Consider the following 16,838-nt stretch of genomic DNA (forward strand, 5'->3'; position numbering starts at 1 on the left):
GAACAGGGCTTTTGAAGCTGTCCCCGCTTGACTGCTTTGCCTCCTGCCACCAGGCCTGGTTCTGAAGGTTCAAGAGAAAGCCGTGTCCTTCCAGACAGGAAAGCAGACAGAGCACAACTGTGCTATTTTAAGCAACTGTGCCCAATTCTGGGCTGGGTCAGATGCCCAGCACTTGCTCCCAGCCAAAGCTGCCCCTGGGAGAACGTCAGGAAGCTGCCAGGGGTCTGTTTCGATCGCCTAGACGGTTTCTCGGCATTTGGAGGAAAGTTTTCAATAACAGGGAATGCAGAAATGAAGTGGAAACAACCATCTCCTACAGCCTCTGGTTGGGGAAAAAATGTTTCTGGAAAAGTCCAGCTCCTAAATGTTGCTTAAATCTCCAGCTGCTTAATTCTACAGAGGAAGACTCTCCCCCCACCTCGATCTCCTGGCCTCTGCTCCACCCGAGTGATGGCCTCTGCCCAGCACGGCAGAAGGTCACTGACTCAATTCCAGAAGCAGCAGGCTGCCTTCTGGCCTCGTGCAGGCGAGGAGAGAGGGGCCCAGGCGAGGACAGCGAGGGGCGTCCAGGGTCAGCTCAGCGAGCACCTCGCTCTTCACGTCTCTGTTCCTCCTGCGGCCAGCCCTGCCAGCCCTGTCTTGGCTGCTGAGGCCACCGAGGTCCTGGGCAGAGCACAGTGTCCTCCCCAGCGCGGCCAGTTGGCAGGCGGTCACCTGATGTGCTCCATGGGGACCCTGCAGGCAAGCAACTTCCTTCTCCTGGGCGCCTCCCCGGGCCTGGGTCAGGACTAAGGCAGCCAGGGACGGGGAGCGGGCAGCGACAGGCTGGGTCACCCTGCCAGGAGCACGTGGGGCTCGGGCAGGTTTTGGGCAATCCTGTCGGCTGTCACCTTAGGGGCAGCTCAACACCGACTCGGAACAGTGCGTGGGGACAGAGCAGAGGAAGGAGGGAGGTGGTCAGAGGAGGGCAAGAATGGAGTTCAAAGAAGGAAAGAAGAGTAGAGAGAGAGAAAAGAAGAAAGAAACCGAGAGGGGAATAGAGAGGAAGGAAGGGAAACAGAAAAAGGAAGAAATACAGAGAGAAAGGAAAAATAGGAAGGAAAAAGAAAACGTGAGAAGGGGAATGAAAAAGGAAGCTGCTTCCTCGAGGACCCGCCTCTGTGCCGTGCTGGGAACGGAGTGTGGGGGCCGGGACCCCCGCCTCCATCCTCAGCAGGGATTGATGGAGGAGGAAAAGAACGCCGAGGGGTGTGGGCCCCCGCTTGTCCTGAGTGAGGAGTGACTCCCCCAAGCCTCTCCTGACCACACCCACCCAGGGGGGCTCCCAGAAGGTGGGGATCAGCCTCTTTTCTCCAACCCGTAGAAACTTCCAGCACCCACCTGGTGCTCTCTGCCTGCCCCGCCCCCATCCTCACTGTCCGCAGCATCGAAAACAACACTCGCAGCCCGAGTCAGACGGATTAAGATCTCTTTTGGGGGCTCCTCTGCGGAAGACACACTACCAATCCACGGCACCAGTCCACGGTGCACACAACACAGACAACTCGCAACGTGCCGAGTGGGCTGCGGGTTCACGGCGCCAGCTCCAGGCTGGCTCGTCCCCGCCAAGACGCGTGTCTCTGGCTAAGCCTCTCCCCCCTCCGTGGAGGGCCGGCAATGACAATGGGCCGGGAAATGCCGATTTGCTCTTATGCCAGCCACACAGAATCGGGGAATGGAAACGAAAGCAAACGAAACTAAAACATAAGTCTGCAACTTACAAACACAGTGATTCCATATGGTTCGGCATCTAACGTCCTACAGAACCGAACCGTATTGTGAGGTAGCCACGCAGCTGGATATTTGCCGCTATGGCTTGCTGCTAGAAATAAAGGCAGCCAAGCAATGGCTGGGAACAAAAGAGATCATCGAGCCGAGTCCTGCTCGGAATGCCAGATGAGCACGCACGTGAGTGGCCCTCAGACTCTGCTGTGCATCGGAATCACCTGGACAGCTAACCAGGAAGGAAGAGGACTAGGGCTGCCCAGGTAAGACAGCCAGGCCTGGGTGTGTCTGCCGAGTTCCAGTGTGAGTCTGACTGTCGCCACTGTTTGAGAGGCACTGACAACTGGACCAAGTTTGAGGTCAGCCTCAGGGACAAGTGTCCCCTCCCCCCCAGACTCACGTCCCCGGGGCTGCTTGGGCTCAGTGGGCTTCCTCCCCCTGGCGCCCAGCCCCGGGCAGGGGCCCGCACTTACTGGTGAGGACCTTGAGGGTGAAGGGGTTCTTCTGCTGGATGGTGTGGGTGAAGTGGAAGCGGGCGTTACAGCTGTAGTCGGTCTGCATGTCCTGCAGCATCACGTTGGAGAAGTACAGGTCTCCGCTGTGGCCCTGGGAGACGCGCTTGTCTTGGGTGATGGGCTCCATGGCTGCGAGGAAGCAGAGGTGCGCGGGGAGGTTAGCGGCAGTGACAACGGTCGCAGTCGCCACCATGCTCGGCCGACTGAGCACTCGCAGCAGGCCGGGTGGCGGCCAGGGACTTGACATTTTTTAGTCCCATCCTCTCAACTCTGAAGTCGGGCTTATTCCCATTTTACAGGTAAGAAAGCAGAGGATGTAAGGTGTCCGGGGTTGCCAAGGCAGCGCGGGGAGAGCAGGATTTTAGTTGCAGACCTGCCTGCTCAGCATGCCGCAACCACACTTTTTTTTCCCTGATTTCCTTCCCTTTCTTTCTTTTCTTCCTTCCTTCCTTCCTTTCCCTTCCCTCCCTCTCTCTCTCTTTCCTCCTCCCCTCCCCCCTTCCCTTCCTTCCTTCCTTCTTCCTTTCCTTTCCCTTTCTTTTCTTTTCTTTCTTCTAGAGATGGGGTCTCGCTCTTGCTCAGGCTGGTCTCAAACACCTGAGCTAAAGCGATCCTCCTGCCTCAGCCTCCCAGCGTGCTAGGGTTACAGGTGTGAGCCACAGTGCCCAGCAGGCCACACTTTTCTTAACCTGAGGCTTGAAGGCTGCATGTCTTGTGCAGGCAGGAGAGACGGGAGCCAAGAGGCTTGCAAGCAGCAGGAAGAGTGTGTGCTCAGGGCTAAGAGCACAGAGTCCGTTCAGGGGTCTGGGGGAAGGCTGGGAGAAGCAGGGGGACCAGATCAGGAGGGGGACTATATGCCAGGGAAAGGGGTCTGGACTTCTTTTAAGGTGATGGAGGAGCCCATGAAGGACTTTAAGCAGATGAGTGGAACTATCAGATTCACGTTTTCAGAAAGACCAGGGAGGCCTGTTGTGGACCACTGCTGTAACTGAAGGAAATAATGACGGTGGCCTGGGCTGGGGAGATGTCAGGGAGGATGGAAAGAGGAAGAGGGTCTGAGATCTGCTAGGGAGCGTGGATGCAACTTGGTGTCGAGTGTGACGTGGCATGGGAGAGGGAGTCTGAACCGTGAACTGGCACACTGAGCCGCCGGCCGGCAGCCGGGCAGCCTTCCCCACCACGTGCACCGTGACCGAGCACAAAGCCACCCTCAGAACAGCAGGACGGCTCATGACGCCGCCCCACGGACAGGGCAGCCTCTCCGGGAAGCAGGCTGGTGAGCACTCAGGGAGGGACAGCGTGACGGTGACAGGCAGGGGCACATAGAGACTGACACGCAGAGAGGCAGGCAGCAGGCCTCTGTTTACCTCCATCACGCCTCTCCTTTTATTTTAGTTGGAAATGTGAGGGGAAACTGAGGTCCAGAGAGGCTGAACGACACTCACGGCCACTGTGCACCTGCTTCTTACAAGTCAAGGTCTTCCAGCCTGGGCAACCCCCCCCCCCATTCAACACACTTGTCCCCTCTCCCTGAGATTAAACTACAAATAAACCGCCAGGTCCCCAGACTCACAGCTGCTCATCCAGAAGATGACCGGGGACGGAAGTCCGGGCGGCGGGTTGCACTGCAGCGTCAAGGGGGCGCCTTCTTGGACCACGACAGGGTCCAGGTTTTCCTTGGGCCACAGGGGAGATTCTGGGGAGAGGCAGACAGGGGGGATGGGGTGAGGGAGCCGCTGGGCCGGGGCGAGGAGCAGGGCCCGAGGCAGGCGTGCAAGGAGTGGGGGGTGACGGGCACGTGAGCCCACTCGAGGGCAGCCCTGCAGAGGCGGCAGCAGGAGGGCCTTTTGTCAGGCGGATTCGCACCTGCACAGGTGCCTCCTCCTGTCCCTTTCTCCTGTGCCCAGAGTGGGCAGGGTCGTCACCGCAGGCTCTGCTTCGGAAGTTTCCCTTCCCAGAAAACGTTCCGAGTCGGGGCAGATGCATGCAGAGCATCGAAGCACCTGCCGGCAAGGGCTGGGGAGGCCCTTCTGGAATGATCTACCACGGCCCCCCATCTACCCAGGAGCAGGTCGTGTGGGCCCCAGCTCATCTACTCACTAGACACCTGCAGGCGGATCCTGTTGGACAGGGCCGTGCCGAATTTGTTGCGGGCGAAGCACTGGTACTCGCCCTCGTACTCCTCCGGCCGCCCGCCACTGCGGAAGTCGATCACCAGGGTCCCGGACCGCCTCCTCATGGACACCCGGGGGTCCTTGGCGATGTTGAAGAACCTGCTGTTTCTCGTCCAGTGGAAGCTGTGGACGGCAGGGGCAGGGGCCACCGAGACCAATGGGCGCGATTCCCGCTCTCGGCCCCACCGCCACACCCCCACGCCAACGGGTCCCCGCCTGGCTCAGCACAAGGACCATCTGCGGAGCTTGGCAACACGCAAAGTCCAGGCCCCACCCAGGCGAACCTCCAGCCAAGGCCCCACGGGGTAGACACTCAAGTGGCCACTGTGGGACTATGTTCTCTAAGCACGTACTCGAGGCCTTGGCAGAGATTTCGATTTTTAAAATCCAGCTGCTCCTTTCCACCCCAGGATAATACCAACCTCCTACTGGGGATGTGAACGCAAATCCGTGTTTCACCCATCAGGGAGCCTAGCTCTGCTTCTCCTGCTCCCTGCATTTTATAGTCCACTCCGCAGCCAAAGTGAAGTGGCGTAGGTTGTCCGTGCCCCTGCTCAGCCAGTGCAGATCGTAAAGCATAGCCTGCGGCAGGGGCAGCTCTTAAAGGAAAATCATCCCGCTAAAACAGAGCCCTGGGTGAAGTGCGCTAGAACGCCCCTCCGCTGCTCCCGGGAGGGTGTGTGAGGGCGTGTGTGTTTTTGCTACAACCAGAGCCTCACGTCCTCAGCTGCCCGTGATGTAACTGGTACAAAAAGGAAAAAGCAAGAGCAGCAGTAGCTGTTGGGTGTCACAGAATCATTGTCCTGCAAAGGAGCCACGGGAGAAAGGAGCCAACTTTGGACGCAAGGTCCCTGGGGCCCTGACCGGCCCTTCATGCTGACTCCACCTGCGGGCGGGGTCCCTGCTGGCTCCCGAGCTCACAGCCAGAGTGAGGCTGCCACCTACCTGCTCACTTCTCCTGCTGACAGACACACCCCAGATGGGGCACTGTCACGTCTGGGTTTGATTTACTTTATTTCTTAAATTTCAGCATAGTATGGGCAAATGTTTAGGTTATGTACATTGCTTTTGCCCCACACTAGTCAGAGCTTCAAGCGTGCCCATCCCCCAGACGGTGCGCACCGCACCCATTAGGTGTGAATATACCCATGCCCTCCTCCCCTCCCATCTGCCCGACTGTTACTACTATATGTGCACATAGTGTCGATCAGTTAATACCAATTTGATGGTGAGTACATGTAGTGCTTGTTTTTCCATTCTTGGGATACTTCACTTAGTAGAATGGGCTGCAGCTCTGTCCAGGATAATACAAGAGGTGCTAGATCACCATTGCTTTTTGTGGCTGAGTAGAACTCCATGGTATACATATACCACATTTTATTAATCCACTCATGTATTGATGGGCACTTGGGTTGTTTCCACATCTTTGCAATTGTGCTGCTATAAACATTCTACTGCAGATGTCTTTTTTATAGAGTGTCTTTTTTTCCTTTGGGTAGATGCCCAGTAATGGGATTACTGGATCAAACGGTAGTTCTACTTGTATCGCTTTAAGGTATCTCCATAGTGCTTTCCACAGAGGTTGAACTAGTTTGCATTCCCACCAGCAATGTATGAGTGTTCCGATCTCCCTGCTTCCATGCCAGCCATTCATTGTTTTGGGACTTTTTGATAAAGGCCATTCTCACTGGAGATAAGTGGTATCTCATTGTGGTTTTGATTTGCATTTCCCTGATAATGAGAGACGTTGACCATTTGTTCATACATTTGCTGGCCATTAGTCTATCTTCTTTTGAAAAATTTCTGTTCACGTCCTTTGCCCGCTTTTTGATAGGGTCGTTTGATTTTTTTTCTTACTGATTTTCCTGGGTTCTATACAGATTCTAGTTATCAGCCCTTTATGGCATGTCACGTCTGGGTTTGAATCCTGCATGAGGCTCCTGAAAGGGCCGGTCTTTGGGTGCTACTTTGAGGATGGGGACAGGTGACACCTGCAGTAGCTCCAATGCTTATCATTTGGCAGACACAAACTTGGCCTTGCAGGCCTGGGTTTCAGTCTGGGTTCTGCCCCCTTTCAAGCCAGGGGACTTTGGAAAAGGGACTTAAAACCTCTGCGCTCTGTTTCACCCCTTCTTCACGAGGACATCGGTTCTTCCCCAGAGGGCAGGTGGGTGGCTGAACACGACAATGTCAGTGACAGCTCCTCACACCAGCCTGGACAGAGCAGCTTCTGACCCACGTCCGCTGATATGTCATTTAGCCTCGACGAGCGTACAGACCCGAGCTGGCTGGGAAGAAGAACTTCCTGCAAGCTAACCACGGGGCGGGTGGTGGGAACATGGGCAGGGCAAAGAACGTTACACTGCAAGCCAGGAAACTTGATATCAAGTCCTGGCTCTTGGCGTGAACCTAAGCCACTTAAGTTTTTGGCCCTCGCTTTCCTTATCGGCTAAATTTCCTCGTTACCTAAATTGTACCTTCCGCCTAGTGGGTGCCTAGTGGGTGCTGGCCGAATGGATGAATCTGATTTCTCAGCTGCCTTATCCACCACCAGACCCCAGGGGCGAGGGCTGGGGCCTCCCATGGCCTCTTTGGAGGCCCCTTTCCCTCCACTCACCTGGGGGCAGGGTTCCCCTTGGCTTCACACTCGATCAGGATGTTATCGCGGGGGTCCACGATGTGGTCCTTCACCGACTGCTTGGTGATGGTCGGCGGCTGGGTCACTGCAACAGTGACACGTGGGTCAGCGCTGCGGGCCCCGCCCGGCCCTGCTTGGGGAATGGCCGAGCTTGAGAGCTTCAGGGGCCGTGCACGCGAGCAGGCAAGCGGGGCTGAACAGGGCCCCGGTCCAGAGACCCCGCTTCTTAAATGGGGCCACAGGAGAGGAGGAGGGTGTCAAAGGCTAGGCATAAGAAGGATCCCTTAGGAAGATCCCACACTCTCCCTAGGAGAGATGGAAGGCCAGGCTTTTGTTTTGCCCATTCTTACATTCCATTGCTTAGCACAACGCACAGCAGTCCTTGATACATGTTTGTTGAATGAATAGGGGAACAAAAGCAGCTACATTTCCAGAACTTAGGGGTCATGGTGGTTCAGAGCCCTAGAGGCTCCAGAGATGGCCAGACTTTGGGGAGGCCAGGGCAGAGAGAGGCTTTAGCCCCTGAGAACTTCCCAGGGACTCGTCTGCAGGTCAAGGAGCCAGATCCCCTCATTCCAGGTCCTGAGCTCCGGCGTTCCACCCTGGGCCCTGCGCCTGCCACCCAAGGATGGGGCAGCGGCAGCAGCAGCTGTGGGGCACCCCAGCTTCCATTCTAACACCCTCCTCTCTCACCACCTGCTCCTCCCCAGTAGTGGGGCGCTGTGGGAAGCCTCTTCCCTTCCTGTGTCGTAAGCAACCCTGCTCCAGGGCGCTGGCGTCCAGCAAGCCCAGCAGGAGTCCCAGCAGGCACGGCAGAGAGGCCACTGACGCCCAGGCATCTCCTCACCCCTCCTCCTCCCTCCCGCCTCCCAGAGGCACAGGTGCGGAGAGGCGCGTGGGGCACTTACGCTCATTCTGAATGCTTGCTGTTAGTTCCGCGATGGGTTAGCATTGTGGGGGAGAGAAGAAGAACACGGTTATCGCACGGTGCCGTGCAGGGTTCCCCTCCCCGCTGCACGGCTCAGTGAGAGGGCCTAGCAGGGTCGGGGAACAGACCCCGCAAGTGCTTAGTGGAGGAGGTGACGCCTCCCCCGGGAGACCAACACTCAACAGTGGAGCAGAAAGAGCAGCTTCCGACCAAAGGAAGGTATCGCCGGGGAAGTCCACGTGTGCAAAGTGACAGTGCTGCGCAAAGGAGGGTGTGAAGGCGCTTCCTGCCACCTGACGCCATGGAGGAAACGGGCTTGGTGCAAAGGGGAGGCTGAGGGCAAGACCGGGGTGCCAGGCAGGGGCAGATCTGAGCCCTGCTGCAAGGCAGAGCTCCCAGGCCTCACTTCCCCCACTACACCTCCTTCCCTGCCACACACGAAAGCTCCCTCGCTCCTCACCATCTCCTCCCTTCCGTCCTTTGGAAGGCTCTAGGGAGAGGTGAACTGGTGTTGCCCTATTCAGGGTACACTGCGTACGGGAATCCCACTCCTCAACGCGAGACTCCGGGGAAGGAGCACAGCCGACTGCCGCTTTCTGCGCTTTTCACGAAGGGGGGAGGAGGTGGGCGGCACATATACTGTCCAGCGTTCAGCTGAAACGTGCATGTGCTCACAGGTGTGCACCTGTGCAGGTGTGCGCACGCGTTTGGGGTCAGAGCTTTTCAAGCTGTAACAAGCCCATGCACAGCCCGGAATCTGGGTAAGACGCAGGTTCTGACTCAGTGGGTCTGGAATTCTGCATTTCTTTTCTTTTTTTTTTTTTTGAGACAGAGTCTCTCTTTGTTGCCCAGGCTAGAGTGCCATGGCGTCAGCCTAGCTCACAGCAACCTCAAACTCCTGGGCTCAAGTAATCCTCCTGCCTCAGCCTCCCGAGTAGCTGGGACTACAGGCATGCGCCACCATGCCAAGCTGATATTTTCTAGATGTATTTTTAGTTGGCCAATTAATTTCTTTCTATTTATAGTAGAGACGGGGTCTTGCTCTTGCTCAGGCTGGTTTCGAACTCCTGACCTCGAGTGATCCGCCCGCCTCGGCCTCCCAGAGCGCTAAGATGACAGGCGTGAGCCACCGCGCCCGGCGGATTCTGCATTTCTGACAAGCGCCTGGGTGCTGCCGGCGCTGGTGGTGCGTGCACCGTGCTCGGGATGATAACGGGGTTCTGGGTGGCGAGTTCTTAGAGGGGAGAAGGTCTTTGCTAAAATCTGTCTGCAGAAAAGAGAACACGTGTTGCCGTAACTTTTAAAAACGTCTTTCCCGATCACGTCAGGAAGCAGCGTGGCGCCCTCATTTCAGGCCGGCACAGCGGGTGTGAGGGCTCCGCAGGCTGACTCCTCAGAGTGAGGGCGTCCTGCAGGGAGCGGGGGGCTGCCAGCATCAGGGCAGGGCGCGGCGACCCCGACGGCTTCCAACCTCACTGCAGTGAGAGGCGGAGGAGGACGCAGGGGCTCAGAGAGGACAGCTGGGAACAGCAGCGTTAACCAGGACCAGGAGATGCGGAAGAGGGACAGAGAGGAGGGTGCAGGGTAGCAGGACGTGCGCCCGGCCATACACGCCGTCAGTAAAGGGAAGTCTCGAGAGGGAGACCCGGAAAAGGTCCAAAATACTTCACTCAAGCGGGCCCCAGAGCACGGGAGAGATGCTTTGCTTCACCGTCTGCCCAGGGCTGCCTGGGCAAGAAACCCAAAAGAGTGAGAAGTCCAGCGAAAAAGCAAAAACCGATGGCTTCTGAACACAAACCCCTGGAGCTGCCACTGTGGCATCTTTGTCCACATGTGATTTTCCAGCAGAGCTCCAAGAAAGATAATCCTGGAGAGACAAAGCCAGCGCGGCTGGGCACAGGGGTGGGGTGGGGTGCAAAGAAAGCGCCGTTCTCCGGAGAGGCGGGGCCGACACTGGAGCCTGCTCCTTGGAACCCCGAGTCCAGGCCCCTGGTTTCTTCGTTCAGGACACAGTTGCTACCTTCGGGGTCTCACCCCAGCTGGGGAGGCTGACAACAGACTCCTTGGAGCCCACGTGGCCGTCAAGCCTCTCTCTTATAGAGTCAGAGGCTGGTCCAATGCAAAGAGCCTGGACATCGCCCGGGGAGCCTCAAACCCAAAGGAAGGAAGTCGCGCGGCTAAGATCGCACAGGCGGTGCGCTGCAGAGCTGGCGTGGGAACCAGCTCTCCCGGCGCCTGGGCCGGAGCCCTTCTTACAAATGCGTCCTTGGCCAGAGCCGGGCGGGGCCTCAGGCCTCTGTTCTCCTTGACGTGTTGCACAAAGGTGAGCGAGAGGTAAGGCGGTGGGTGCCGGAGACTCAGGGCAGGCAGAGCTGGCTGGGTGCTGTGCCCAGCCCCACTCTGACCGCCAGGAGAACGTGCCTGTCTAAAGGAGTAACGGCATCTGCGGCCACCACTGTGCCACCAAGGGGCAGGATCAGCCCAGGAGACCAGCCGCCACAGGGAGACGTCGGTGGGGGCAGCCTGTCTAGGGACGAGGACGACCAAGCTCCCACCCAGCGTCACACCACCTGCCTTGTCTCCCCCTTTGGAACTTGCAGTGTGACGCTGTCCAGCGGAGGATGCATGTGCTCTTCTGGCTTCCAAGGGGCAGGAAAAGGCCCCGACCAGGCTCTGCAGGCGTGAGGCAGCGGCCTGCCCCGCCGCCAGGTGTCTTCACTCACACGCCTCTTTTCTGTCCCTGCTCTGACACTCACGACCTCTGGCACCTGTCCCGCCCCTCAGAGGAGTGCCTGCGAGCTGAGGCCACTGGGCAGCAGTATTCAGGAGGGAGGTGGGGAGCAAGTGTCTCTCCGCTCCCCTGCTCTCCTCTGCGGGTCTCTGGGAGAAAACTGCTGAGTCTCCTCAATGCCGGGAGGACAGAGACCGGCAGACTCGCTGTCTGGCAAACCCACTCTGGCGGATGCGGTGGCGACCCTTTGCTTTTTTCAAAGGTCCTGTTCTCCTTGGGCCGGGAGGGAGGGGTGTGTGCAACTCCCTCCGTTGGCAAAGCGGCGGGAGCTGAGGCCGGGCCTGCCGGGAGGGATTGTGCAGGAGCCCAGGCTCTGTCCTAGGGAGCCTGCTGTCCCACACTACCCAGGCAGCAACGACGCCCCTGCCCTCGAGGCACCAATAACGCCCCAAGGGCAAGTGAGCAGAAGCCACGCCTGGCAGGCCTGACCTCCCAGCCAACACCGAGAATGCCTGATCTGTCCCCGGCCTGGGGTGACACAGAGGTCTGTCATGCTGGTCCCGGCAGGAGGAAGAGACCTGTTGAAAAGAACCTCCTCCCAGGGCGACTGGGGCCTCTCTGCAGGGCTTGCCTCTCTGCTGTCCTGTGTTCGGCTTCTGCAGACTTTGGGACACGTTGCTGTGGCCACCGTGTCTGCAGCCACCAGGGAGGTGCAGTGTGTGCGGCTCGCTCCCGGCAGCCTGGGCCTCCTGCCCCGACTCGGACTGGTGTCGCAGAAGGACTCGCCTCCCCATCAGAGAGGTGCTGTGGTCACATCCTGGCTCTGCCACTTACCTGTTTTCTAATCCGTAAGCTAAGGGCAACACCTCCCCCGTGGATCAGCCGTGACAAACACGAGCAACGAGACACGTGCGGCACTTCGCGCTCTGCCCGGCACTCGTCGGCTGCAATCCCAGTGAGTTCCAAGAAGGACTAAAGGCAGTGGGACGAGGAGGGAGGCGCGGGGCACGTCAGCTGCCAAACTGGGGGCGTTAAGAGACCTGGGTTCTCTCTGACTCCATCACCCGCTTGCAGCGTGACCCTGAGCTGGCAAAGGCTTGGGTTTCCGTGAGTACAGCGTGGACGGGCTGGAGGTGGGTCCTCCCGGCCCTCCTAAGGGACACTGGAAAGGGGGGAGGGTGGCAGTGAGGTCAGGGGACTCTCGGCTCGCTGCACCTTGGTGGTACCCTGGAGAGCCCGACTGCTCCGGGTCCTGCCGTGTCCCTGTGTCCAGCAGGTTTAGAAATCCCAATGCTGAACCCGGACGCCAAAGCCATCTATTCATGGGCCCACTGTGCGGGAGCCCCTTACTCGCTGGCCCGGGGATCCAAGTGGCGGCTGAGTGAGGGAGCGTAAGCGGCAGAAGAGAAATGAGCCTTCGCCACTTCCCTGATAACCCAATTTCCTCTGCGCCCGCCTCCTCTCCGGGGACTCGGCCTTACTACGCTCCTTATTAGAGCGTCTGCCTGGGACTGTTAATGAGAAACTCTCCTTGAGCCAGACCAGCAGACGGTAGCCATGGGAACAGTTCCTTTCACCACTCGCCTCGCCTTCCTCCTGGTACACGCGCACACGCGGTGCATGCGCACACACGCAAGCCCCCATACCTGGAGCGGTCAGTGGGGCGGCAGGGCCCGCCCACCTTGCCTCTGGGTGTGACGGACAGTTGCTACAGGCCTCCTCTGGGGCGGCCGCTATTGGCGAAGTGGCGTGCGAGGAGGGCTGAGACACCTGTGACTCTTTTCCCAACCACGCTGACTCCAGCACCACGGGCCTGGCTTTGGAGAGCTCAGTGGGGACTTTGTGGAGTCTGCATTACCCTCCCAGCCGCCCCGCCCCCCCAGACATCCGTCAACCGAGAGGGCCCAAGCCAATGCTGGCATCACGTGGGTCCCATCTATTCCCTGATGCAGGGAACAGGGGCCGGAGGTAATGAGCCCACCTCTTAGCACCGGGATGCCAGGACTGCCCGGCAGCAGTGTCAGGACCACGGCAAAGGTGGCCAAGCAACACGGCTGCCAACCCACGGGCCGTCTGTGACCTGGCAACAGAGACGGCTGGTGGAGACACGGCTGACAGCTCAGCATTGTGAGCCCCTTACTTTATGATTCTGATGGCCAGATAACGCCCCAGCCATGGGAAACAGATTGACAGGGCTTTTACTTTTCATCTTTATTATGGGAGAGTCGAAAATGAACAGAAGGAATCCGTGCCTGGTTCTCCCATGGAGGCATCATAATGGGGTAGTGCTTCAATGTCTCCTTCAGCCATGTCTTTTGCAAGGATGATTCCCCTCCCAGCCCTTCCCAGGCCATCATTCCTCCCGATTAATCCAGCGGGGAGGGCCGGAGGGTGCAGTTTTAGATAGATCAGATGTTAGAAAGGTAAGTAAGAACAGCCCACCACACCTGACCCTGGAAGCTGCTTCTATGGACGGTGGGGGCAGAGGGACAAAGTCCAAGTGGCACTCAGAATTCCAAGCCCTGCCACCTCTGGTCCTGCCCAGCACCGGCTCAGCCACAGCCGAGAGCCCAGCCCTGTGGCGTGTCGGCTCAGCTTGCCAAACACGAGCCTGCACCAGTTCTCCAGAAAGAAACCCTGTTGTGGATCTCAGAATCCACTGCTGCCCCTCCCCAACCTTCTCTGGAGGATCTTAACTCTCCCCAGCTCCCCTCCCCCTCCTCTGCCCAAAACCAGGAGTGAAAGAGAAGAGGATGGAGCAGGACTCACGATCCATAGGAATCTCGATGGCTCCGCCGAGGCCGAGGAGGCAGAGGAGGAAGGCTGGGTGCACCCAGGGCGGCGGCTGCTGCCTGGCCATCCTCAGCGCCGGGCCCCGCTCCCGGCTGCCCAGCCCTCGGGGTCTTGCTGCCGCCAGCCGCTTTAACAGGGCCTCGGGGCCTTGGGGACAGAGCTCAGCTGGGGAAAGAAACACAACAGCAAGTGAGTTGGGCTTGAACATTGCTCTCGCAATCCTACAGGGCCTTAGGGGATGCAAGGGTCCCCTCGGTCACAGAAGAACGTTCTAGAATGGGGTTTCTTAACCCCAACACTATTGACATTTGGGACTGAGCAATTCTCGGCATGGGAAACTGTCTTATGCATGGTAGGACGGTTAGCAGCGTCCCTAGCCTGTACCCGCTAGATGCTAGTGGAGCTCACCCCTCTGCCACCACCAATCAAAAATGTCTCTAGAGGTTGCCAACTGTCCCCTGTTAGGCAAAACCACCCTCAGTTGAGAGCCACTGTCACAGCAGAAAGGGCAGCTCTGCATAGAACAGTCAAACACTGGCCCGCTGGCCTGCAGGGCCAGCATCCGGAAGATGCCATGAGCTGAGCGGGTAAGACATGTGCCAGTCTCACAGCCTCTCTGAAACACGTGTGTAGAGCGTGCCTGGGGCCGAGCGTGTTTGGGGCAGGGGCACAGAGAGATCACACCCATGTCCTTGGGTCCCAGGGTGACGGGGGCAGGGTGATGTTGCCAGCCCTGGGGATCATGGGTAAGCGAGGTAAAAACTTGGCTGCCCAAAGGACTTTATTTTTTATTAACGACTTTTGCAACTATGTTGTACACCTAAGGTGCAGTGGCCCCTGACGTTGCCCCTTTATAGACAATGGCAGTGGTGAGACAGAGACCCAGAAGAAGCGGGCCTCAGGTGGTCGGCAGAATGAGCAGCAGTTATGACAGCCCAAAGCGCACATGCTAAAGCACAAGAAATCAACCCAGGGCTTACAGGGATGGGGTTAAGAAGCCTGGAATGGATCCTTAAGAGACAAATCCTTCTTCTTCCCCCTCTCCCCAGAGAGAAGAGCAAGAAGCGCCTGCAGCTGAGACTCAAATACTGAGCTTCAAGATGACCCAAGGCTCTGAAACATGGAGTCTTAAAAATTGGTCCAGTTTGCTGTTCCACCTTGGTGCCCAGCCAAAGAGAAAGGCAGGAGGAGCTGCCCTTGAACTCCTCCAGCTTCCCTGGACTAGACAGCTACCTATCCAATGGACATACCATTCTGCAGTTGTATCTGGCAGCCACTTGAAGCTGACTCTCAGCTGGGCACACCCGCCACCTCCCCTCCACTCTCACTGAGGGTGCAGAGGGCAGGGACGGGGCCGCGGGGCTTGCAGTAGTATGGGAGGGCAACAGATCCAAAGCCGCCTATCTGGAGACCTGGAGCAAAATGCAGGTCACCCACTGATCACTGTGAAGCATGAGTGGCCAGGGTACGGGGCAAGGTAAAGGACGTTCTGATTCACGTCTTAGCAGTGTTTCTCCCTGGATCTGCCCCCAGCCTCGTGTGTATCTCTGGGCTCCATCCACTTGCCTCCTCCCTTCCCGCTGGCACCACTTTGGTTTTGGTGGCCATCGTTTCACGCCAGAGCGACTGCGACAGCTTCCTGAGTGGTCTCTCTGCTCCCATTCTTTCTCCCCCCTGCAGTATTCTTTTTTGCTTTTATTATTTTTAATTAATACATAATAATCCTGCATGTTAAGGAGCGCCGTGTGATATTTTCTGCATCCACTCTTGCCCCTGTGACTCCCTCTTCACCCAGGACCAGAGCCTGTTATCTCTCAGGGGCGAACGTAGACATGTCAGTCCCCTTAGTCCAACCCTCCATAGCTCCCTGCTGCTTAGGAGTTAGAGGCAGCGTCCTCGCGTGGCTCAGAGGCCCTGCAGGGTGTGCCCCCTGTGCCATCTCGGCTCTCACCGCCCCCTCGTGCCCTGTGTTCCAGCAACCCTGCTCTTCTCCCAGGTCCGTCCATGCACCACGCTCTGACTTCTGCACAGATCAACCTCTGCCTAGAGAGCTCCGAGTCTGCCCTCTCTCGTTAGGACTTGACTCACACGTCCCTGGTCTGCGCTCCTGCACAGCCTTACTCTCCCCATCCCGACGCTTTTCACTTTGTATTTACTCCAAAAGCCACTTGTCTGTCTGTCTCCCCTATAAAAACAAAGACTCTATAATGGGAAGTGCCCTGTCTTATTATTCTACTCCTAGAATACTATCACAGTACCTAAAGCATAGCAGGCCCTCAAAAATATGTGATGGGTGGATGTACGGATGGATGGAAAAAAATGAACAAGTTAAGGCACTGGCTTTGCACTGGCTTGCTCTTTTCTCATCATCCACTCAACATTATCCACACTCGACATCAGAGTGCAAAGAGTCAATGCCTGTCAATGCCTGAATGAACAAAGTAAGAAGACAATTGGATTATGTTTTTAAAAACTCACGTTTCCCCAGAAAACCACCAGGAGGCGCAGGAGAGCACCTGCTGTGGACCGGGGTTGCATACTGCCAGGGCTACTAATTAGTAGAAGGACAAAACTCCCGTCCTACACAGATGCTGCATTCTGGCTAGGAAACCGACCAGTTGGAAGAGGGTTAAGAGAGTAGAAAGTCTCCCAAGCAGGGACCCTTTGGCTAGAAGGCATCACAGGAGGGCTTTGGTTCTTCTTCCTAACTCTCTGAGACGGTCCTCACACTGTTCCGAAAAGAGCCAGGCAATGCCCGCTCCTTGGCTCATACGCCTCCAGGGACCAGACTCCGACCATCCAGCCAAAAGTTGGAGGGAACTGTGCTAGGGGAAGGCTCAGCGTCCCTCCAACGGTGACGGCTCCATCTTGGCTCTGTGACCACCGTGTCTGGTTTATGAGCTGCCAAGCCGTAGGAAGCAATGCGAAAGGGAAGAAATATTTAATTTGGGGAATCTTGACGGAACTAGGAAGCCAGAAGCGATTCATTAAACCAGGAACACACTGGCAAGAAAAAAACCCCGATCGTTTGGGACATTTTTAAACCCACAATTTAACAACACAGCAGAAAAAGAATATTGAGATAATCACGTTTAGCTGTCTAACAATGCTCTCCCTCCTGTACTCTCTGGAACCCAGTATTTTCCAACAAAATCTTAGAAGAAGAATTTAAAGATCACTTAGCTTTATATAATCTCCTTTCATTTGAGATGAGGAAACAAAAGCCCAGAGAAGGGGAAGCGAGGACTTGCTCAAGGTTACCGGGCTGGTTGGTGGCAAAGCTAGAAAACAAACC

General features: G+C 57.2%; 1 protein-coding gene across 21 annotated transcripts in view; it reads right to left on the bottom strand.

Annotated features, from left to right (window-relative positions):
* NFASC (neurofascin) overlaps positions 1-13,704 on the bottom strand; it is a 75,191-nt gene extending 61,487 nt beyond the window's left edge. For 13 of the 21 annotated variants that reach the window (XM_012759477.3, XM_075996919.1, XM_075996921.1 and 10 more), the window contains exons 1-6: positions 13,520-13,704; positions 8,000-8,017; positions 7,071-7,176; positions 4,380-4,576; positions 3,853-3,975; positions 2,238-2,408 (exon numbers count right to left, since the gene is read on the bottom strand). In XM_012759477.3, coding sequence (XP_012614931.2) covers positions 2,238-2,408; positions 3,853-3,975; positions 4,380-4,576; positions 7,071-7,176; positions 8,000-8,017; positions 13,520-13,610 — 706 coding nt within the window. In that variant the 5' untranslated portion in view covers positions 13,611-13,704. The remainder of the gene's footprint in view (positions 1-2,237; positions 2,409-3,852; positions 3,976-4,379; positions 4,577-7,070; positions 7,177-7,999; positions 8,018-13,519) is intronic. The other 8 variants (XM_012759546.2, XM_075996920.1, XM_012759539.2 and 5 more) reach the window with 2 other exon arrangements.
* Positions 13,705-16,838: the final 3,134 nt, after the last annotated feature.

This window comes from Microcebus murinus, chromosome 23, assembly GCF_040939455.1.
Source record: "Microcebus murinus isolate Inina chromosome 23, M.murinus_Inina_mat1.0, whole genome shotgun sequence".
Lineage (NCBI taxonomy): Eukaryota > Metazoa > Chordata > Mammalia > Primates > Cheirogaleidae > Microcebus > Microcebus murinus.